General features: G+C 50.7%; 2 protein-coding genes across 8 annotated transcripts in view; both read right to left on the bottom strand.

The window, feature by feature from the left end:
* Positions 1-23,887, bottom strand: part of NDUFA3 (NADH:ubiquinone oxidoreductase subunit A3) — a 166,078-nt gene that overhangs the window by 93,791 nt on the left and 48,400 nt on the right. The gene's annotated exons all lie outside the window — the stretch shown is intronic.
* CACNG6 (calcium voltage-gated channel auxiliary subunit gamma 6) lies at positions 1,570-22,962 on the bottom strand. The gene is made up of 4 exons (XM_050771943.1): positions 21,494-22,962; positions 16,429-16,503; positions 13,247-13,384; positions 1,570-2,279 (listed from the first exon to the last, which is right to left on the bottom strand). The coding sequence occupies exons 1-4, from the start codon at positions 21,825-21,827 to the stop codon at positions 2,041-2,043; spliced, it is 786 nt and encodes a 261-aa protein (XP_050627900.1). The 5' UTR covers positions 21,828-22,962; the 3' UTR covers positions 1,570-2,040.

Below are 23,887 nucleotides of genomic sequence, written 5' to 3'. Positions count from 1 at the left end.
TGATGGCGTTTACTCCCGATGGTGACTCCTGGGAGCAGGTGCAGGGTTGAGCTCATGTACCGTCTTTAGGAATGAAGAAACCAAGACAGAAAGAGGTGAAGCTGTTGCTCCAGCTGTAAGTCGGGGAGCTGGGGTTTCACACCAGCCTGGCTCCCAGATGGCCAGGCACTGCAGGACACTTCTACTTGTTGAATGGAGGAATGCAGAATTAGAAACAAAAATCGCATAGTCAGCCAGGTGCAGTGGCTCACGCCTGTAACCCCAGCATTTTGGGAGGCCGAGGTGGGTGGATCACTTGAGGTCAGGTGTTCAAGGCCAGCCTGGCCAACATGGTGACACCCCATCTCTACTAAAAATACAACAATTAGCTGGGTCTGGTGGCGCACACCTGTAATCAATCCCAGGTACTGGGGAGGCTGAGGCACAAGAATTGCTTGAACCCGGGAGGCGGAGGTTGCAGTGAGCCGAGATCGTACTGCTGCACTCCAGCCTGGGCGACAGAGTGAGACTGTAAAATAACAAATAAAAATAAAATCACATGATCGTCTCAATAGATGCAGAAAAAGCATTTTGATAGGGGAGGGGGGCAGAGAACTGCTGGGTAGAAAAGGGCGGGGTCTCTGGTGAGGGCTCCACCCTGGGGCCTGTGCCCATGGACCTAAATTAGAACAGGCATTTCCCAAGGTGCTGGGATTACAGGCGTGAGCTACCACACCTGACCAGAAAACATAATTTAAATATACGCATTGTTAAAGGTTGAATGTTCTCCCCCCCACACACACAAAATATATATATATACACACACACACACACACACATATATATATATATATATACACATATAAATATGAGTAGCTGGGATTGCAGGCTGATTTTTTTTTTAAAAAAGAGTGAAAAAGAAAGAACCTCCCTTGTGGAGCTTATGTATTACTTGGAGATAGACCTCAAAGTTTGCAACATGTATATATGTGTGTGTGTGTACCCCAACCTCCATTTCAGAATGTGACCTCGGGTCTTTACAGAGGTAATCAAGTTAAAATGAGGTCACTGGGGTAAATCCTAATCAAGTATGATAGGAGTCATGTGTAAAGGGGAAATCTGGGTGGGGCACGGTGACTCACGCCTGTAATCCCAGCACTTTGGGAGGCTGAGGCAGGTGGATCACTTGAGATCAAGAGTTCAAGACCAGCCTGGTTAACATGGTAAAACTCCGTCTCTTCAAAATAAAGAAATACAAAAGTTAGTTGGGCATGGTGGCTCGTGCCTGTAATCTCAGCTACTTTGGAGGCTGAGGCAGGAGAATCACTTGAACCCAGGAGGCGGAAGTTTCGGTGAGCCAAGGTTGTGCCACTACACTCCAACCTGGGAGACACAGCAAGACTCCGTCTCAAAATAAAAATAAAAATAAAAAGTATATTGTGCTTTCCACACTCTGAACCATTGTACATGGGTTCATTTCCACGTGACTTCTGGGCTTATGAGTGGCACGTTTCTGGACGGTATACGGGGTCTCTTTTCTTTACCCCCTAATGCACAATCACGTCACAAATAGACTCCAAACCAAAGCTGTTAAATTTCCAAACCTTTAATCCCAAATCAGATCACAGCCAGGTCAGACACTTCCCTATCTCCCCCCACCCCCACCCTGAGCTGCAGATGAGTTGTAAAAAGTCTCTCCGGGCAAGTGAATTGATCCACACCTGGGAAATGAAGGGGCCCCCAACTCCCATCCAAGACCCCTGACCTCATCCCCCCGCCCCACACCCCAGCTACCCCATCAGGTCCCCGCCAGTCTTCCCTGGGGACCCTCGTTTGCAGAGCCTCTTCCCATCCCAACCCCAAGCAAACCACATACAGCCACCGAGAGAAGCGTATTTACAGAGAAAGGGTAAGGGGACAGGACGCAGGCGTGTAAAAAAACATGGGCCCCCGAGCAGGGAGAACACAGTGTCCTCAGGAGATGGAGCAAAAAGATCTTGGGGGTACAATGGAGAAGGTCAAAGGGCTTGGTGGTTGCTTAGAGAAGTCTCAGGCATGGCTCTAGGTGGCCCGGTGCCCTCGCTTGGGACAGAGGGACCCCCAGGGCCAGGAAGGCAGTGTGAGCAGCAGAAAGCAGCCGGCCCCCAACAGCAGGATCAGGCCGGCCCCCACGCCGCAGCCCAGGGACCAGGAGTACTCGTAGGTGAGGCGTGGGGCCGGGGGAGGCTCCGGGCTGACTCCCTGCAGCAGGGCCCTCACGGAATGCCGGAACACCTCCAGGCTCACCAAGAGCAGCAGGCCTGCGGGAGAGAGGACAGCACGCCATCAGGCCCCTGGGACCCCAGCTGTGTCTGAACATCTCTGCCATCCTCTCCCAGCCCTCCCGCCCACCCTGGCACCTTCCCACACATGCACTCAACAAATACTTACTAAACACCTACTATATAGCAGGCGCAATTGGGAAGCTGGAAATAAAGAAAAAAAAAAAAGACACAAAGTCGTAGAGACAGAAAGTAGAAGGGTGGTTGCCAAGGGCCGGAGGGAAGAGGAAAAAGGGGAGTTGGTGTTTAACGGGTATAGAATTTCAGCCGGGGAAGATGAAAATCGTTCTGAAGGTGGATGGGGGTGATAGTTGCATAACAACGTGAACGGAATTGATGCCACAGAACTGTATGCTGGAAAATGATTAAAAGGCGGATATAGAATCACAGCTAGACGGGTAGAAAGGCATTCTGGTGTTCGCAGCACTGTAGGGTGAATATGGTTCATTAGATTTTTTTTTTTTTTTTGAGACGGAGTCTTGCTCTGTTGCCCAGGCTGGAGTGCAGTGTTGCAATCTCAGCTCATTGCAAACTCTGCCTCCCGATTCTCCTGCCTCAGTCTCCCAAGTAGCTGGGATTACAGACGTGTGCCACCACGCCTGGCTAGTGTGTGTGTGTGTATATATACACACATATAAATATATGAGTATTATATATATACACATATAAATATCTGAGTAGCTGGGATTGCAGGCTGATTTTTTTTTAAAAAAAGAGTGAAAAAGAAAGAACATGATAGAGAAAGATCCTACCCTTGTGCAGCTTATGTATTACTTGGAGATAGACAGTAAGCAAATAAACCAAAGTTTGCAAAGCTCAAATGCCTGCAGGGGGCATGAGAAAGTGTAAGCACACAGGGCAGAAAGTAGGGTGGAAATGATGGCAGAAGCCAGCTGCAGCCCTTTAACAGCATGATCTCAGCTCACTGCAGCTTCCGCCTCCCATGTTCAAGCGATTCTCATGCCTCAGCCTCCTGAGTGCCTGGGACTACAGGCATCCTCCACTACGCCTGGCTAATTTTTTTTTTTTTTGAGATGGAGTCTTGCTCTGTTGCCCAGGCTAGAGTGCAGTGACGTGATCTCGGCTCACTGCAACCTCTACCTGCCCGGTTCAAGCGATTCTCGTGCCTCAGCGTTCTGAGTAGCTGGGATTACAGGCACACGCCACCACGCTTGGCTAATTTTTGTGTTTTTAGTAGAGACGGGGTTTCACCATGTTGATCAGGCTGGTCTCGGACTCCTGACCTTGTGATCCACCTGCCTCGGCCTCCCAAAGTGCTGGGATTACAGAACTGAGCCACCGCGCCCGGCAATTTTTGTATTTTTAGCAGTCATGGTTTCACCATGTTGGCCAGGCTGGTCTAGAACTCCTGACCTCAAGCGATCCACTCACCTTGGCCTCCCATAGTGCTGGGATTACCGGGGTGAACCACCGCACCAGGCCTATAACTGCTTAAATGATTATTATTTTTATGGGAATTCCTCCAACCTTTAAACATAAACTCCGAGAAATCTTTACACACTGCCTGGCAAACAAAGCACATCCCCTGGCCGTCGAGGGCTTGCAGGCTTCCAGGTTGCAACGTCCAAAATAAACAAATGAGGAGGCAAGATAATCTCAGAGGGTGATGCATGAGAGGAAGGAAATAGAAACAGAGAGAGTGGCACCCAGGGGTGGAGCAGGGACTTTGGATGATGTCGAGAAAAGCCATTTGAGCTGGGACCTGAAGCATGAAAAGAAGTCAGTCGTGCTCAAAACGAAATAACAGCTGTTTTGAGCAGAAGGAGGGGTTGACGCGAAGGCCCTGTGTAGGACGCAGCACAGAGTGTTTGGAGAAAAGAGAAAAGCTGAGTGTGGTCGGAGCAAGGAGAGTTGGGGTTGGGGAGAGAGGTGTTAATGGGATTGCAGAGGCAGGCAGGGGCCTGGTCATGCAGGACCGTCTGGGAGTCACGCATGAGTCATGGATCCCAGTCGCCTTCTCTCCAGACCCTGGAGTCCTGCCCCAACCCCAGTTCCTGACCCTGCTTCCTCCCTGTACCCCAGCCCACTCTGGTGGTTTATTTTCTGTTTGTTTGTTTACTGTTTTTGGTTTGTTTTGAGACAGACTCTCACTCTGTCATCCAGGCTGGAGTGCAATGGTGCAATCTCGGCTCACTGCAGCCTCTGTCTCCCGGGTTCAAGAGACTCTCCTGCCTCAGCCTCCCAAGTAGCTGGGACTACAGGCTCGTGCCACCACGCCCGGCTAATGTTTGTATTTTGAGTAGAGATGGGCATTCACCATGTTGGCCAGGCTGGTCTGGAACTCCTGACCTCAGGTGATCCATCCACCTCCCAAAGTGCTGGGATTATAGGCCTGAGCCCCCGCGTCCGGCCATTCACTGTGATTTTGATTAGGGGCTGGAGAATGCGGCCCAGATGCTGTGATTTAAAAGCCCCTTCTTTGCTCCATGCAGCCCAACATTATAGAACGGGAGGTGGGAAAGCATTGAGACAAGAACTCCCCTTCATTCCTCTCCTAATTCATTCCTTTTTTTTTTTTTTCCTCCTTTTTTAGTGACAAGGTCTCAGCCACCCAGGCTGGAGTGCAGTGGCGCGATCACAGCTCACTGCAAACTTGACCTCCCAGGCCCAAGCCCTCCTCCCTCCTCAACCTCCTGAGTAGCTGGGACTACGGCTGCAAGCCACCATAGCTAATTATTTCATTTATTTTGTAGAGACAGGATCTTTCTACATTGCCCGGGCTGGTCTCAAACTCCCGGCCTCAAACAATCCTCCCGCCTCAGCCTCCCAAAATGTTGGGATTCCAGGTGTGAACCACCACAGCAGACTTGATTCACGCATTCTTTGATTCATTGAACAGATGTTCATTGAGCTCTTATTACAAAATACATAAAATATAATACATAAATGATACTGTAAGTCCCTGACCTTCTAGAGTTTCATCCAAGAAGGAGAGATGGGCAATAATCAGTTAAATGCATTGTTGAGGGCTGAATTGTGTCCTCCACAAAAAGTTCAGGTTTTGGGGTCCTGACCCCAAGTACCTCAGAATGTGACTGTATTTGGACATAGAGTCCTTAAAGACATAATTAAGGCCGAGTGCAGTGGCTCATGCCTGTCATCTTAGCACTTTGGGAGGCCAAGGCAAGTGGATCTCAGGAGTTTGAGACCAGCTTGGCCAACATGGAGAAAGCCCGTCTCTACTAAAAATACAAAATTAGCCGGGTGTGGTAGTGCACGCCTGTGATCCCAGCTACTCGGGAGGCTGAGGCAGGAGAATCGCTTGAATCCTGGAGGCAGAGTCTGCAGCAAGCTGAGATCGAGCCACTGCACCCCAGCATGGGCAGCAGAGTGAGACTCTGTCTCAAAAAACAAAACAAAACAAACAAACAAAAAACAGATAATTAAGTTAAAGCAAAATCCTCAGAAGGAACCCTAATCCAATGCGACTGGTGTCCTTATGAGATAAAAAGTTTCTGGCAGTAGGATCTCTTGAGGCCAGGAATTCAAGATCAGCCTGGGCAACATAGTGAGACCCTGTCTCTACAAAACATAAAAAACAAAAAAAGAAAAAAAGAAGGCCAGGCGCAGTGGGTCACGGCTGTAATCCCAGCACTCTGGGAGGCAGAGGAGGGTGGATCACCTGAGGTCAAGAGTTTGAGACCAGCCTGGCCAACATAGAGAAACCCCGTCTCTACTAAAACATACAAAAATTAGCTGGATGTCGTGACGGGCACCTGTAATGCCAGCTACTCGGGAGGCTGAAGCAGAAGAATCACGTGAACCTGGGAGGGGGAGGTTGCAGTGATCGGAGATCACACCACTGCACTCCAACCTGGGTGACAGAGCCAGACTCTGACTCAACAACAAAAAAAAAAAAAAAAAGAAAGAAAAAAGGAACTGTGGACACAGACAGGTACAGAGGGAAGACCATGTGAAGATACATGGATAAGTTGGCCATTTACAAGACAAGAAGAGAAGCCTTGGAGAAAACCGTCCCTGCCGACACCTTGGTCTCAGACTTCCAGCCTCCAGAACGGCGAGGAAATCAATCTCTGTTGCACCACAGCCACGCGGGCTGCGGTACTTTCTTATGGGGACCCTGGCAAATGAATATGGGCATGAATAAATAGAGAATGTCAGGTAGTGATCAATTCTGTGAAGAAAAATAAGGCAGATAAAGTCCCAGCTGGACATGAGTCTTCTTTCTTTCTTATTTCATTTATTTATTTATTTATTTATTTATTTATTTATTTATGAGACTACAGTCTTGCTCTGTCACCCAGGGTGGAGTGTAGTGGTGGGATCTCAGCTCACTTCTACCTCCACCTCCCAGGTTCAAATGATCCTCCCCGCTCAGCCTCCCGAGTTGCCGGGATTACAGGCACCTGCCACCACGCCCAGCTAATTTTTGTATTTTTAGTAGAGACAGGGTTTTACCATGTTGGTCAGGCTGGTCTTGAACTCCTGGTCTTAAGTGATCTGTCAGCCTCGGCTCCCAAAGTTCTGGGATTACAGGAGTGAGCTACCGCGACTGGTATTTCATTGCATTGCATTGCATTTCATGATGGAGTCTCACTCTGTCGCCCAGGCTGGAGTGCCATGGCGTGATCTTGGCTCACTGCACTCTCCGCCTCTTAGGTTCAAGCAATTTCCCTGCCTCAGCCTCCCGAGCAGCTGGGACTACAGGCGCGCACCACCATGCCCAGCTAATTTTTTATATTTTAGTAAAGACGGGGTTTTACCATGTTGGCCAGGCTGGCCTCAAACTCCTGACCTTGTGATCTGCCCACCTCGGCCTCCCAAAGTGCTGGGATTACAGGCGTGAGCCACTGCACCTGGCCAGTTTATTTTATTTTTAAATTTTTATCTATTTATTTTTTTGAGATCAGGTTATGAGACTAGCTAGATTTTTTATTTTTGGTAGAGATGGGGTTTCACTATGTTGCCCAGGCTGGTCTCGAACTCCTGGGCTCAAGACATCGCCTACCTTGGCCTTCCAAAGTACTGAGATTACAGGCGTGAGCCCCCACACCCAGTTTCTCTTACACGCCCTCTTTATCTTTTATTATTATTTATTTTTATTTATTTATTTATTTATTTATTTATTTATTTTGAGACACAGTCTCGCTGTGTTGCCCAGGCTGGAGTGCAGTGGCAAGAACCGGCTCACTGCAACCTCCGCCTCCTGGGTTCAAGCGATTCTCCTGCCTCAGACTCCTGCGTAGCTGGGACCACAGACGCCCGCCACCACGCCCGGCTAATTTTTGTATTTTTAGTAGAGTCGGGGTTTCACCATGTTGGCCAGGCTGGTCTCAAACTCCTGACCTTGTGATCCACCTGCCTCAGCCTCCCAAAATGCTGGGATTACAGGCGTGAGCCACCGCGCCCAGCTCTTTTATTATTATTATTATTTTTTTTTTTTAACATTTTCTTGGATACCAAATGAGTCCACTTTAGACACGATGGTCAGTGCTGTTCTCTCTGAGATGGTGATATTTGACCAGAGACTTAAATAATATGAGGAAATGAGACATTTGAAGCGCCGGTGGAAGAATGTTCCAGGCTGAGGAGGCAGCCGGGCAAAGCACGCTGAGGGGGGAATGAGCTTAGAGCGTCTAGGGAACAGCAGAGGCCAGGGTGGCTGGAGCAGGGAGAGCAGACGGCAGGAGATGGAGTCACAGGGCGCCAGCTGTCAGCCCACACGAGGCCTTGCCACCATGTTATTCTGGTAGTAGGAATTTAGGTGGCTTTTATTCTGGGGAGGATCCATGATCTGACTTCTGATATAAAAGTATCACTTGGGGGCCAGGCGTGGTGGCTCACACCTGTAATCCCAACACTTTGGGAGGCCGAGGTGGGCAGATCACCTGAGATCAGGAGTTCGAGAACAGCCTGGCCAACATGGAGAAACCCCGTTTCTACTAGAAATAGAAAACTAACCAGGCATGGTGGCGGGTGCCTGTAATCCCAGCTACTCAGGAGGCTGAGGCAGGAGAATTGCTTGAACCTGGGAGTCAGGTTGCGGTGAGCCCAGATCGTGCCGTGGCACTCCAGCCTGGGCAACAAGAGCAAAACTCCATCTAAAAAAAAAAAAAAGAAAGAAAGAAAAAACTATCATTTGGCTTGCGCCTGTCATCCCAACACTTCGGGATGCTGAAGGGAGAGGATTGCTTGAGCCCAGGAATTCAAGATCAGTCTGGGCAACACAGTGAAACCTTGTCTCCATAAATAATGTTAAAAATTAACCCAGCGTGGTGTGTGTGCCTGTGGTCCCAGCTACTCGGGAGGCTGAGGTGGGAGGATTGCTTGAGCCCAGGAGGTTGAGGCTGCAGTGAGCTGAGATAGTGCCACTGTACTTCCGCCTGGGCTACAGAGCCAGACCCTGTCTTAAAAAAATTAAAATTTAAAAAGTAGAAGTATCATTCTAGCTGCTCTGTAGAGAATGGGCTTGAGGAGGTTAAAAGGAGAAGCATAGAGAACAGTGAGGAGGCCATAGAAATTATCTCGGGGAAATATAGCCATGGCTTGGGTTAGTGTCATGGTGAAATGGAGGTATGAGTTTGCATTCAAAATACGTTTTGGAGGCAGTGCCAATAGAATTTGCTGGTGGATGGCCAGGCACAGTGGCTCACGCCTGTAATCCCAGCACTTTGGGAGGCCGAGGTGGTCAGATCACCTGAGGTCAGGAGTTTGAGACCAGCCTGGCCAACATGGGGAAACCCTGTCTCTACGAAAAATACAAAAATTAGCCGGGTGTGGCAGCGGACGCCTGTAATCCCAGCTACTCCAGAGGCTGAGGCAAGAGAATCGCTGGAACCCAGGAGACTGAGGTTGCAGTGAGCCGAGATCACACTGCTGCACTCCAGCCTGGGCAACAGAGCACAACTCTGTCTCAAAAATAAAAAAGATACATTAAATAAAGAGGTACACGGGTCTGGCTCCTGCAGCTTCTCCAGCCTCCTCTCAAGCTGCTCCTCCCACGCTCTCGCAGCTTGGAGCAGGACTTTCAATGCACCAGATTTGTTCAGGCTTGAAGACCTTTATACTGCTTGGAGTAATTTTCCGCTTCCCCCTCCCTGAGCCTGCCTTAGATGTCCTTATTCTTCACATCTCTGTATGAATTACATGTTTCGAAGGGACGCCTTCACTAACCACTGCCACCTAAATCTACAGTGGGTCTCTTGTCGTATACTTTTCTCATACTCTGTACTTTTTATCTATAGCATTCATCACAGTTGGTAGTTATGAATATATATTGATTTATATGAGCAATGTCTCTTTATCTCATTTGTCTCTCCCACTGCACTGTAAGTCCACGAGGGCAGTGGACTTCTCTGTGGCATACCTCTAAAACATAGAACAACAGCTGATACATATATAAGGAAAGAAACAAGACAACCTGAACATGTCCCTTTATCTAGGGAGACCTCAAAATCTCAACCCACCCCAGTCCCTGACACCCAATCTAACCACAGTAATTACCACATCAAATCCTCCTTCACTTTCAGTTGGTGGTACAATCTGCAGAGCACTTTTGTGCCCAAGACTTTCATAAAACACTTTTGTATCAACAGCTTCCTGTGCACCCCCAGGAGTAATGCAGGTGTGAGTTCAATAATAACGCCAGCACCGAATTCCTACCAAGCTACAAATTCTGTGAGAACAAACATCATCTTTTGTTTTGTTTTTTTTGTTTGTTTGTTTTTTGAGACGGAGTCTCGCTCTGTCGCCCAGGTTGGAGTGCAGTGGTGCAATCTCGGCTCACTGCAAGCTCCGTCTCCCGGGTTCCCGCCATTCTCCTGCCTCAGCCTCCCGGGTAGCTGGGACTACAGGCACTCACCACCATGCCCGGCTAATTTTTTCTGTATTTTTAGTAGAGACAGAGTTTCACTGTGTTAGCCAGGATAGTCTCGATCTCCTGACCTCGTGATACGCCCGCCTCAGCCTCCCAGAGTGCTGGGATTACAGGAGTGATCCACCACACCCGGCCCAAACATCATCTTTATCTTATTCATCGTTGCATCCTCAGCAGCTCCTAGCACAGCATCTAGGACTCACTGGATATAAAAGAAATACTTGTTAAATGAATGGACAAGTGAAAAAAAAATGGAGAAATAGATGACTGAAGGGAGACAGGAAGGGAAAATGGGTAGAAAAGAAAGAAAAGAGAGAGGGGCCAGGTATGGTGGCTCACACCTATAATCCCAGCACTTTTGGGAGGCCGAGGTGGGCAGATCACTTGAGCTCAGGAGTTGGAGACCAGCCTGGGCAACATAGCGAAACCCTATCTCTACAAAAAAAAAAAAAAAAAAAAAATACAAAAATTAGCCGGGCATGGCGGCGTGCGCCTGTATTTCCAGCTACTCAGGAGGCTGAAAGGTAGGAAGACAATCACCTGAGCCCTGGAAGCTGAGGTTGCAGTGAGATGAGATCGTGCCACTGCACCCCAGCCTGGATGAGAGAGCGAGACCCGGTCTCAAAAACAAAACAAAACAAAAACAAAAACAAAAACAAAAGGAGAGAGAGAGATAGGGAAAGAGAGAGAAAGGAAGGAAGGGGAGACAAGGAGGAAACTGATCCATCAATGGAAGGATAAATGGATGGATGGATAGGATGGACACAATATCAACAGATACCTGGATGAGTGAGTTCGTGGCTATAAGGAGATTTAAGCTCAGAGATAGAAAAAGGTTTGCCCCAATTACACAGCTGTTAAGAAGTTGGGACTCCAATCTAGATCTTCTTGATTCCCTGTTAATGTCACAGGGCCAGTGACATTTATCTCACATTAATGCAGTGACAACTTTTGCACCAGTCTCCCTATCTCTGTCCACACTTCTGTCACACTGGCTTTCTTTCAAGATTTGCAATGCAGCAAACTCTCCCAGCTTGTCTGTCCATACTTTGACATCGTCAACGTCACCTCCCCAGAGAGGCCCCCTCTAACTCCCTGAGGACTGAACGATGAAAAAGATCAAGATGATGCCTGTTTTCATGGAATGCGTAGCTCGGTAGGAATTTGGTGCTGGTGTTATGGTTAAACTCACACCTGCATTACCCATGGGGGTTCACGGGAAGGTGCTGACATAAAAGTATTTTATGAAAGTCTTAGCTGGGCACGGTGGCTCACACCTGTAATCTCAGCATTTTGGGAGGCTGAAGCGGGTGGATCACTTGAGGTCAGGAGTTCAAGACCAGCCTGACCAACATGGTGAAACCCCATCTCTACTAAAAATACAAAAATTAGCCAGGTGTGGTGGCACACACCTGTAATCCTAGCTACTTGGGAGGCTGAGGCAGGAGAATCGCTTGAACCTGAGGGGTGGAGGTTGCAGTGAGCTGAGATTGCACCACTGCACTCCAGCCTGAGAGAGAGAGAGAGAGAGAGAAAGGAAGAAAGGAAAGAAAGGAAAGAAAAGAAAGAAAAGAAGGAAAGAAGGAAGGAAGGAAGGAAGAAAAGAAAGAAAGAAAGAAAGAAAAGAAAGAAAAGAAAAGAAAAAAAAGAAAAGAAAGAAAGAAAGAAAAGAAAAGAAAAGCCAACATTTGATCCAATAAGAAAACCAAGGCCCAGAAAATAAAATGAACCTTCCAAGGTCACACAGTGATTCAGGGCACAACTTGGGCTGGAACCTAGAGGCAGAGGTTGCAGTGAGCTGAAATCGTGCCACCACACTCCAGCCTGGGCGACAAAGTGAGACCATCTCAAAAAAGAAAGAAAGAAAGCCAAGTTTAAAATCCCACCTCTGCCATCATGCCATCATTGATGGTGTGGCCATGAGTAATTCATCCGACTTCTCTGAGCCTCAATTTCCCCATCTATAAAATGGGGGAGGCTGGGTGTGGTGGCTCATGCCTATAATCCCAGCACTTTGGGAGGCCAAGATGGGCAGATCACTTGAGGTCAGGAGTTCGAGACCAGCCTGGCTGATATGGCGAAACCCCGTCTCTACTGAAAAATACAAAAATTAGCCAGGTGTGGTGGTGCCTGCTTGTAATCCCAGCTACTTGGGAAACTGAGGCAGAAGAATCACTTGAACCCAGCAGGCGGAGGTTGCAGTGAGCCAAGATCATGCCATTGCATTCCAGCCTGGGCGACAGAGGGAGACTCTGTCTCAAAAATAAATAAATAAATAAATAAAATGGGGGATAGTAAGCCCTGCCTAATAGAGCTGTTGTAAGGATTTGAACTGGAAGTACAATAAACTGAATTGTTGTTCATTACTGAGGGCTACATTTCATAAGATGCAGCATTTTATTTAGACCTTCAGCTCCAAGAATGCAACAGTCCTTGCAGACCTCACATCTCAAATCTAAAAGAGCATTTAGAGACCATCAAATTCTGAGTCAACAATAGGGCTTGGAACTCTTCCACCTTTGAGCCTACTACAGCCCCTGGGGTTCCCTGACCTCTCAACAGGCTAAATGCTCAAAACATCTCAGCATGAAACAGTGTTTAGGGACGCCATGTCCAAACCTTAAAAAGTATTTGGATAGCTTCCAATTCCCAGCTAACAAAAGGGCTTAGAACTCTCCAATTTTTGAGACTTCTATAGTCCTTGAGCTTTCTCCAACTCCTAGCATGCAACAGTGATTGGAAATCCCATCTCCCAGCATGCAACAATTCTTGGAGATCCCAGGTCCAAATCTAAAACAATGTTTGGACACCCTCCAATCCTTAGCCCGGCTGTTGGGGTTCTCCCATCTTTGAACCTACTATAGCCCTTGGGCTTCCCCTCAACTCCAGGCGTGCAACAGGGCTTAGAGATCCCACCTCCCAGCATGCAACAGTGTGTGGAGACCCTACTCTCAGCATGCAATAGTGCATAGAGATCCCATCTCCCAGCATGCAACAGTGCATAGAGAGCCCATCTCCCAGCATGCAACAGTGCCTGGAGATCCTCCCAGCATGCAATGTCCTCAGCATCCAGGCTCTGAACCCTCACCTGAGAGGCCAAAGCAGACGGCTCCAACTCGGAGCAGGAACTCTGCACCTTTAGTGAGCACCATGATGATACAGAGGCACCCCAAGGCCATGACTACCAGGCCCAGCACTGCTATCACCGCAGCTGCCAGATTCACCTCTGCCGGGAGGAGAGAGGAAAGAAGCAGAGAACATGGGATGTAGGGAATGAAGAGGATTCACCTGTAGGAACCCAGAACCAGGAAGATGTAAGATTCAGGACAAGAGAAGAATTTTCAAGTAGAATGTCATCCAGCCCAACATTTTACTTACACTGTTGAAGGAATTAAGACTCAGAAAGAGTCAGTTAGTTCTCTCAAGTCACCAAGCAAGGGGAGGAGAGGGCCAGGATTCGAAAGAGTTGAGAATTACCAATTATTACTGATTTATAGGTTTATAGGTGAGGAAGCTGAGGTAGTCGGGTGTGTGGGAGACGATGGCAAAGGCAGCATGCTACAGTGGAATGATCCAGGATGGAAATCTCCCTAACTACTTCCTACATGGAAGATTCTGCTAGAATTTTCCAGATTCCAGTGGGAATTTAGGCTGAACCCTTCTCAGCCTAAATTTCCTCCTGTGGACCAGGTGCAGTGGCTCACACCTATAATCCCAGCACTTTGGGAGGCGAAGGTGGGTGAATCTCTTGAGGTCAGGAGAGTTCAAGACCAGCCTGGCCAACATGGTGAAACCTGTCTCTACTAAAAAATAGAAAAATTAGCCTGGTGTGGTGGTGCGCACCTGTAATCCTAGCTACTAGGGAGGCTGAGGCAGGAGAATTGCTTGAACCTAGGAGGTGGAGGTTGCAGTGAGCTGAGATCACGCCACTGCATTCCAGCCTGGGTGAAAGACCGAGACTCCATCTCAAAACTAAACTAAACTAAACTAAAATAAAGAAATAAATAAATACAAATACAAATACAAAATGAATAAAAAGAAAGGGCGCAGTGTTTAGAGCAACACTGTCCAGTATATTCACTGCTAGCCAGATGTGGCCTCCATGCTAAATCAATTTAAATTAAACACAATTAGAAACTCAGTTCTGCGTCACACCAGCAACATTCCAAGCATGCTGGAGTCACATGGGGCCATGGCCACCATATGGGTCAGCACAGAAACAGAGTATTTCCATCATTTCCATCTTGTCAGAAGATTCTTTTTCTTTTTTTCTTTTTGAGATGAGTCTTGCTCTGTGGCCCAGGCTGGAGTGCAGTGGCACAATCTCAGCTCACTGCGACCTCTGCTTCCCCACATTCAAGCGATTCTCCTGCCTCAGCCTCCCATGTAGCTGGGATTATAGGCGCCTGCCACCATGCCCAGGTAATTTTTTTTTTTTTGAGACAGAGTCTCGCTTTGTCGCCCAGGCTGGAGTGCAGTGGCCGGATCTCAGCTCACTGCAAGCTCCGCCTCCCGGGTTTACGCCATTCTCCTGCCTCAGCCTCCCGAGTAGCTGGGACTACAGGCGCCCGCCACCTCGCCCGGCTAGTTTTTTGTATTTTTAGTAGAGACGGGGTTTCACCATATTAGCCAGGATGGTCTCGATCTCCTGACCTCGTGATCCGCCCGTCTCGGCCTCCCAAAGTGCTGGGATTACAGGCTTGAGCCACCGCGCCCGGCCTTTTTTTTTTTTTTGAGATGGAGTCTTGCTCTGTCACCCAGGCTGGAGTGCAGTGGTGCGATCTCGGCTCACTGCAAGCTCCACCTCCCGGGTTCACACCATTCTCCTGCCTCAGCCTCCTGAGTAGCTGGGACTATAGGCGCCTGCCACTATGCCCAGCTAATTTTTTGTATTTTTAGTAGAGCAGAGGTTTCACCGTGTTAGCCAGGATGGTCTCGATCTCCTGACCTCGTGATCCGCCTGCCTCGGCCTCCCAAAGTGCTGGGATTACAGGCATGAGGCACTGTGCCCGACCTAATTTTTGTATTTTTAGTAGAGACAGGGTTTCACCATGTTGGCCGGGTTGGTCTCGAACTCCTGACCATCAGTGATCTGCCCGCCTCCACAGTGCTGGGATTACCAGCGTGAGCCACCGCACCTTTCCTCAGAAGATTTTTTAGTAGCATGCTCCCTGAGAGTCAGAATTATTTGGGTCTGAATCCTGATTCCGCCTCTACCACTTCCTGGGAAACATAATTGTAGCCATTCCTGGACTTCCGGAGGATGGAGGATAAAGCCCCCTGCCCTCCAGGGCTACTGTGAGGACTGGAGATCTTACGGATGGAGTGCCCAGCACTGTGGTTAGCACGTGATGCATGCACGTTTGTGAGACGTCCAAGTGCTACCCACAGAGAGGGACTGTGACTTGCCCAGGGTGACACAGCATGTGGCATAGCCAGAGATGGGGTAAGAGCTCTAGGCATGGCCGGGTGCGGTGGCTCACACCTGTAATCCCAGCACTTTGGGAGGCCGAGGAGAGGGATTACCTGAAGTCAGGAGTTCAAGACCAGCCTGGTCAACATGGTGAAACCCTGTCTCTACTAAAAATACAAAACTTAGGCCGGGCGCGGTGGCTCACGCCTGTAATCCCAGCACTTTGGGAGGCCGAGACGGGCGGATCACGAGGTCAGGAGATCGAGACCATCCTGGCTAACATGGTGAAACCCCGTCTCTACTAAAAATACAAAAAACTAGCCGGGCGTCGTGGCGGCGCCTGTAGTCCCAGCTACTCGGGAGGCTGAGGCAGGAGAATGGTGGGAACCCGGGAGGCGGAGCTTGCAGTGAGCTGAGATCGCGCCACTGCACTCCAGCCTGGGCGACAGAGCGAAACTCCGTCTCAAAAAAAAAAAAAAAAAAAATACAAAAATTAGCCTGGCGTGGTGGCGTGCACCTGTAGTCCCAGCTACTTGGGAGGCTGAGGTAGGAGATTCACTTGAACCCAGGAGGCAGAGGTTGCAGTGAGCCAAGATTGTGCCACTGCACTCCAGCCTGGGCAACAGAGCAAGACATCATCTCACAAAAAAAAAAAAAAAGAGTTCTCTAGATTCTTTAGAGCACCATGTCCCCATCATTAACTCTCCCGCCAGCACTCCCCAGGAGACAGCCACAGATTATAGATACAAGGCCCGCCCTAGGGTAAAGCAGAGGAGGGGATAATTCTATCTAGACCTCCTCCAGCATGCTCAGCATTTCCCCCACCTGTCACCCACCAGGGGATGAAAAGTTCTCACCTTTCTTTGTGGTTCTCTGAAAGATGCGTGCATTCTCCCCCGTGGTGAAGAATTTAAAATAGGTGCAGTTTGCTTCTGTGGAAGCAGGAGAGAGAAAAAAGACATGAGGATGTGAGGTCCTTTGTGTAAACTCAGGGCTGGACACTTCACACAGCCCACGGGAGCCTAAAACTTGGACGTCAGCATCCCTGATACACAGGAGAAAAATGACGCCCAGAGGTGTGCAAGCCACCTGCGACCACAGCGCCATCCAGGAGCTGGGACTCCTACCCAGGGCTCTGAGCCCCAGACCTGTGTCCCCGAGGGCGCCATTAGCCTCTCTGGGCCTCTAGTTCTTCCTCTTTAAAACGAGATAATAATCTCTTTCCTGGCCCCTTTGTATGGGTTTGTTGAGGGTCAAGTGGGATTACATATGAATAATTACTTAATTCAACAAAGGATACCGAGATACAAGTAGCAGAAGGCTAACAGACTCAGAAAGGATTCCTGTTTCAGGAAGGATTCCTACCTAGAACACACAAAGGGCTCCCACGGATTAGCAAGAAGAGAGAGAGAACCCAATTGACCAATGGGCCGAGGGTATGAATAGTAATTCACCGAAGAGGAAGCCTGGGTAACTCACAAGTCCGTGAAGAGATGCCTCACTTCACCAGGGATCAGAGCGAGGCAGCTGGAATCAGCAGGGAGCCACCACTTTCCGTCAATTAGATTGGCCAACGTTAAAAGGGTCATATCAAGCATTTGAAAAGATAAGAGGAAACACCGTGTATGAATGGGTACTCCTAGTCTTTTGGGAAGGCACTCTGAGGTACTTTATGAAATGAAGAATGTTCATAGCCTGTGGCTCAACAATCTCATTGCAGGATATACCTCGAGGAAAAAAAAAACCAAACAGACAGGAACATATATGCAGATGTTTATAGCAGCACTGTTTATAAGTAACATGGAGTCAGAATCAAGCCAGGTGACCATCGAATAGGGGAACAGACAAGTAAATGTTCCTTGTGAAAATCTCTCCAGTACACATAGCCATGAACTAGAACAACCTAAAGCAAATTGGGGAGATTTGAGAAACAGTGTTGACCAAAACAACAATAATAATTAATACTAATAATTTAATTTAAAAATCCAAAAATTGGCCAGGCGAGGTGGCTCACACCTGTAATCCCTGGACTTTGGGAGGCCAAGGCAGGAGAATCACTTGAGCTCAGGAGTTCAAGACCAGCCTGGCCAACACGGTGAAACCCCATCAGTACCAAAAATAAAAAAAATTGGCTCGGTGTGGCAGCACACACCTGTAATCCCAGCTACTCGGGAGGCTGAGGTAGGAGGATCTCTTCAGCCTGGGAGGCAGAGGTTGCAGTGAGCCAAGACTGTACCACTGCACTCCAGTCTGGGTGATAGAGTGAGATCCCATCTAAAAAAAAAAAAAAAATCCCAAAGATCAGACAAAATCAATAGCATGATCTCATTTATGGAAAACACACATATAAGCTAATACTATATATTTCCCAAATCAAAATACATATCTATAAGTGTATATCACACACATTAAAGAGATGAGCTGGAAAACAATGAGGAAAAAAATAATATAAAACAAAGCACAGGGCCGGGCGCGATGGTTCATGCCTGCAATACCAACGCATTGGGAGGCCAAGACAGGCAGATCTCTTGAGGTCAGGAGTTCGAGACCAGCCTGGTCAACATGGTGAAACCCCATCTCTACTAACAGTACAAAAATTAGCCGGGTGTGGTGGCGTGCACCTGTAATCCCAGCTACTCAGGAGATTGAGGCAGAAGAATCACTTGAACCTGGGAGGCGGAGGTTGTAGTGAGCCGAGATGGCACCACTGCAATCCAGCGTGGGTGACAGAGCAAGACTATATCTCCAAAAAGAAAAGAGAGAAATTTTAAGTTAAAAAAGACAGAAAAAGGAAGAAAGGGAGAGAAGAAAGGAGAAATGAAGAAAGGAAGGGAGGGGAGCACTTTCTAAAGTGCATTTTAGACCTAGAAATTCCCTCAGAATTCACCTAGTCTGACCTACTCTCTTATTCTACAGATGGGGAAACTGAGGCACAGAAAGGGAGAAGAGAGGTCGAGAATAACAGGAGTAAAGGCCATAGAAGAGGGACCAGGCAGTCTGTGAATGTGAAAAAATGAACTTTTCAATTTGAACAAGGATATGAAGGGACAAGAAATCAATTCCTGCATCAGGTGAGGTGGTGTGGGAGCTCCCCAAGTACCCTGAGGGGAGGAGAAGGGGTGAGATGTCCAGCTAGGAGGAGTGGGATGTGTGAGTTCTTATGCAGCAACACGAGGTAAAGGATGCCGGGCTGGGCGTGGTGGCTCACGCCTGTAATCCCAGCACTTTGGGAGGCTGAGGCAGGCGGATCACCTGAGGTCAGGAGTTCAAGACCAGCCTGGTCAACACGGTGAAACCCCGTCTCTACTAAAAATACAAAAATTAGCCGGATGTTGTGGCGCATGCCTGTAATCTCAGCTACTTGGCAGACGGGGGCAGGAGAATTGCTTGAACCTGGGAGGCAGAGGTTGCAGTGAGCCAAGATTGTGCCATTGCACTCCAGCCGGGGCAACAAGAGCAAAACTCCATCTCAAAAAAAAAAAAAAAAAAAAGGTAAAGGATGCTTCACGTCACTGAGCAAAGGGTGCAGGTGCTCTTTGAAGCAGTCATTGCAGGGAACACGGTGGTCTTCATCCACAAGGGAAGTGCGATGGCCCTTCTGGGACAATGTAGGGTGCCTGGCATCCTCTTTTGGCTACAAATAGTTTAGAACATCCCGACTCTTGACTACCCCAAACTATGACATATACCATCTGGAAAAGCACAGGGGAGGGTCGCCCCCACATTCTGTACTTGCAGCCAGCAGAGCTGGGGATGGCTTTTGATGGGCAGTGGTGAGTGTGAGATATTTCTCTGAGATAATGAAGATTGTGAGATGTCCTCTGAGGGGTTGGGTTTATGAGATGATGTTAATGGCCCTGTTAGAAGACTGACGTCCTTTCTGATCAATGGAGGGGACGGCGAGGGATGTGAGGAACCCCAGACAGTGTGGTGAGAAGGGATGGGTCACCCCCTCCATTGCCCCATGACCTCTGGGATCTCTTGCTGGACTAGTGAGATGTGATATAATGCAGTTGTTGAGAAGAGAGGCAACCGAGCTTCAAATTCCATCTGACTAGCCTGGGTGCATAGACCGAGCCACCGAGATTTCTGGCTCCTCATTTTTCTCTTCCCTAGAATAGAAGTGCTAATAACGACTCATAGGCTAGCTATGATGCTTAATGAGTTAATGTACATAAAACACTGAGATCAGAACCAGGCATTACATCAGCATCTAATATTCTTATTACTGGGGCCTCCCATTTTGCAAAAGTTTGGGATCATCCTTTATGAGACCCCCAGGGGCCAGGGATAGCCCATCTGCAGAAATAAAATGATTAAGGGTAGCCCATCTGGACACCACGTGGGTAGCTCAGACAGGCATCCCCATGTCCTATCGAGGACTTGGGACATCCTATTTTGCACTCTACACATGTAAGGTATCACATCTGGAGAAGTAAGGGACAAGGGAACTCTCAAATGGCGCGCAGAAAAATAGGCCATATTCTTTGAGGGGCACTGGGATGACAGCACCTTCTTTGGAGACTGAAGAGTGTTGGAGATCTCATATGGGTGATCAAATATATGACAGCCCAAACAGACTCTGAGGAGCGCCAGGTATTTTCCACGGGTCAGTGGAGGTAGAACAAGATTTCATCCAGTTCCCCAGGGATATAGAATGTCCCCCTGGTATAAGTACAAGCCGTGGCCTGTCGTGTCAGGAAGGTATGGGGCAGCTCCCTGCCATGTCCAGGGATAAAACAGCCATGATTTGGGAAAAGAGGGAGTATGGGAGTGTCTCTCGGAGAAAATGAGAAACACTGAAATGTACAGTCTGGGCATTTGGAGGCGAGAGGACAGGAAGTGAAGAACATTGCCGGGAAGGAACAAGGTCTGCCCTTGGGTGTTGGGAGGTGTCTGGTGAGAGCTTGGTTTGGTGGAAGCAGTAGGTGGGGAACAGGCATAGATCCTGCTTTGGGGTGGGCGTCTGTCTCCCCAGGGCTCATAGGATGGGAGCGCAAGCTGTCTCCAGGCTGGGAAGAGGAAGCTGACACCAGAAACCCAGGCTGTCTCTCTATGGGCACAGGCTGTCTGTGGGCAATGCAGAGTGGGCACAGGCTGTCTCCAGGGCGCAGGCATTTGCAGAGGGTGCAGGCTGGGGTGGGCACAGGCTGTCTGAGGACACCAGCTGTGTCTGGAATCACAGGCTGGGTCTGGGGACACAGGCAAGGTTTTTCTAGGGACACAGGCTCTCTCTGGACCTATAGGCTGGTCTGGGGGGACCCAGCAATGCCTAAGAACATTGGCTGTGCGGGGTCAGGGGCTTTGGGGGTCATAGAATGATCTGGGACCATAGCCTGGTGTGGAGGTGCAGGCTGATCTGAGGGCACAGGCTGGTGTAAGGATGCAGGCTGGTCTCGGGGTATAGACTGGTCTAGGGGTGCATGTTAGTCTGGGGGTGGAAACTGTAGCTGGAGACCCAGGCTGATCTGGGGGTATAGGATAGTCGGGGTACAGCATGGTCTTGGGGCACAGGCTGTAGGTGGGGACACAGGCTCTCTTTAGAGGCGTAGAATAGGGGTACAGTCTCATCTGGGGGGTCTCAGGTCACAGCCTGGTCTGGGGGTACAGGATGGCCTGGGGGCATAGACTCTTTGGAGGTACATTCTGGTCTTGGGGTACAGTCTGTAGCAGGAAAGCAAGCTCTAAGGCACAGGTTCTCTGGGGGTAGGCCAGTGAGGGACCTAGGCCATGTCTGGGGGATCTCTCCTAGCAGTTTCCGGGAGCAGAGGACGATGTGGGCACTGGCGCTCACAGGGATACAAGCTCTCTCCTCCGGGCTCAGGCTTTCGTCCCTGAGGCGGGTTTTCTCCACGGACACGGGCCCCTCTCCCTCCCTGTCCACGGGACGCAAGCCCTGGGCTCGGGGCGGCGGCTGCTCACCTCCGGGCAGCTCCGCGGGGCCGCAGGTGTCCCTGTCCGTGGGCACGTCCGCCTGCCACAGCCGCTTGGTGCACACCTTCCACAGCCCCAGGTGGGCCGCTTCGCACACGGCGCTGCCGTTGGCCTTGTAGGTGTTGAGCTCCACCCAGAACTCGGTGCCCACGGACAGCACCGCCAGCGTGGCGCCCATGGCGGCCAGCAGCAGCGCCAGCTTCACCTTCCCCTCGCGCTCAGGCGTCAGCCCCGACCTGCACCGCCCGTGCGCCCGCCGCCGGCCCGCGGCCCCCCGCCGCCGGTTCTCCTCTTGCAGGAAGAAGTTGGACCACATCATCATCTTATGGCCGGTGGGGTGGAGAAGAGGGAGGAGGCAGAGCCGAGGAGGGGCCTCCAGGGGCGGAAGCGAGGAGCGGCCTGGGGTCTCGAAGGGGGTGAGGGACTCAGTTTCCCCTGGGTATGAAAGAGGGGGTCCTCTCTGGAACCTCAAATGGGAAAGTTGAGATTGCTTCTGGGGTTCAGAAGAGAAAAAAAGATCCCCGGGGCTGGGGAAGCCTCTGGGGTTCAGAGGAGGGTCTAGGTTGCCCTCAAGAACTTGGCAAAGAGGATGGGGCCCAGAGGAAAAGCAAGGCCCCCACCCCGAGGCTTAGAGATAGAATCTGGGTTCCCAGGAGGAGGTCCCCCCCAAGAACTCCAGAGGAATGAGAACTGGTGTCCGCTGAAGCTCCCTGCAGCTCCGAGGCGCTGCTTTGGCGTCCCCGCTGGGGGGCTGACAAAAGGGAAACCGGTTTTCCTGAGAGATGGGAGCACCCCAGTAGGGCTAAGAGTTTGGGGTACTCAGGAAGGGACCTGGAGTCCTCTGTGTGTTTGGAGGAGATGTGGCCGGGGTACCCCTGGGCTCAGAGTTTGAGAAGAGAGGACTTGGGGACCCTCTGGGATTCGGAATAGGAAGACCTGGGGTCCCGGGAAGCTCCTAAGGGGAGGTCGGAATTCCCTCCTGGTCTCAGAGAGGCGGTGGGACCCCGGCATCCACAGAAGGAGAAGAGCAGAGCCCCGGCTGGAGCTCAGAGGAGGACTGGGCCCCGCTGGAATTCAGGAAAAGGGGATGGGGGTGTCCCCTGCCATTCAGAAAAGATTAGAGGTCTCTACCGAGCCTGGGAAAGGGGCCGGTGGCTGGAAGACAGAGTGGAGTCCAGAGACGGAGGCTGCTGGGCCTCCAAGAGGACTGGGGCGAAGGGGACCCGGGGTCCCCCCTGGGGCTCACACTAAGGGGCTGTGGTCCGCACCGCGGGTCAGAAAACCAGGACTGTGTCCCCGCAGGGTCCAAAGGCCAACCGTGACCCGAAAGAGACGCTGCGCCCGTTCGGGATCAGTCCGCCTCCCTCCCCCGGGCTCCCAAGGCCTTCCCGGTCGGGTCCGCGCCAGGCTCAGCTCCAGGCTAGGGCTCCCCCTCGGGGCTCCCACCCCCGACTCCCGAGCAGGGGCCCCTGTCGCTCTCCTGCCTCGGCCCCGCGCCGACCCCAGCTCCGCGCTGCCTCCGAAGCGTCCGGCTGTGCCCGCCACCGCCACCGGCCTGGCCTCCGCCCGCGCCCAGCCTCGTCCCCACCCGCCCACCCCCCACTCTGCACCCTCTACCCTCCACCCTCAGGGCTATTTCGGGCTTGACCCGTAAATAACACCCGCACCTGTCGCCCGGCGCCTGTTGCCATAGGGATCCCGGGTATTTTAAGGGGACGAGGAAGGGGGGAGGGAAGCCGCCCGGGGAGGAAGGGGACGAACCTGATGGGACTTTCATTTCACTAAGGGGCAAGAGCGGCGCTGAGTCCCAGCTCCCCAATCTCCCGGGCAGCAGGAGACGGACGGGGCAGCAGGCCTGACTGGGGTTACGGGGAGGAGAGGTGGAGGCAGGACCCCGGGTTTCAGGGAGGAGGGACTGAGGCCAGGAGTCTTGGGTCTCTGAGGGAGAAGAAGCCTCGGTACTCTAACTTCTGAGTGGCAGAGGAAGGGGGCCTGAGTACCCAGAATCCTGGATCTGAGAGGAGAGGAACCTGGTCTCCTGGGTCCTGGGCTCCTGGGTCTGAGGGAGGGGGAGCTGGGGGCCTGGGCTCCTGGGTCTGAGGGAGGAGGGGGAGCTGGGGGCCTGGGCTCCTGGGTCTGAGGGAGGAGGGGCTGGGGGCCTGGATTCCTGAGTCTGAGGGAGGAGGGGCTGGGGCCTGGACTCCTGGGTCTGAGGGAGGAGGGGCTGGGGGTCTGGACTCCTGAGTCTGAGGGAGGAGGGTCTGGGGCCTGGACTCCTGGGTCTGAGGGAGGAGGGTCTGGGGGCTGGACTCCTGGGTCTGAGGGAGGAGGGGCTGGGGCCTGGACTCCTGGGTCTGAGGGAGGAGGAGCTGGGCCTGGACT

Source organism: Macaca thibetana, chromosome 19, assembly GCF_024542745.1.
Source record: "Macaca thibetana thibetana isolate TM-01 chromosome 19, ASM2454274v1, whole genome shotgun sequence".
In the NCBI taxonomy this organism is placed as follows: domain Eukaryota; kingdom Metazoa; phylum Chordata; class Mammalia; order Primates; family Cercopithecidae; genus Macaca; species Macaca thibetana.
The sequence above is the reverse complement of the archived record's forward strand: the minus strand, read 5'-3'. Positions and strand labels throughout refer to the sequence as shown.

Excerpts from the sequence above, each read along its gene's own strand:
- CACNG6 (XM_050771943.1), bottom strand. The coding sequence starts at position 21,827 with ATGATGATGTGGTCCAACTTCTTCCTGCAAGAGGAGAACCGGCGGCGG. Across the intron at positions 16,504-21,493 it reads CCCCGCGGAGCTGCCCGGAG|AAGCAAACTGCACCTATTTT; the intron begins GTGAGCAGCCGC and ends CTGCTTCCACAG. Across the intron at positions 13,385-16,428 it reads TCAGAGAACCACAAAGAAAG|AGGTGAATCTGGCAGCTGCG; the intron begins GTGAGAACTTTT and ends TCCTCCCGGCAG.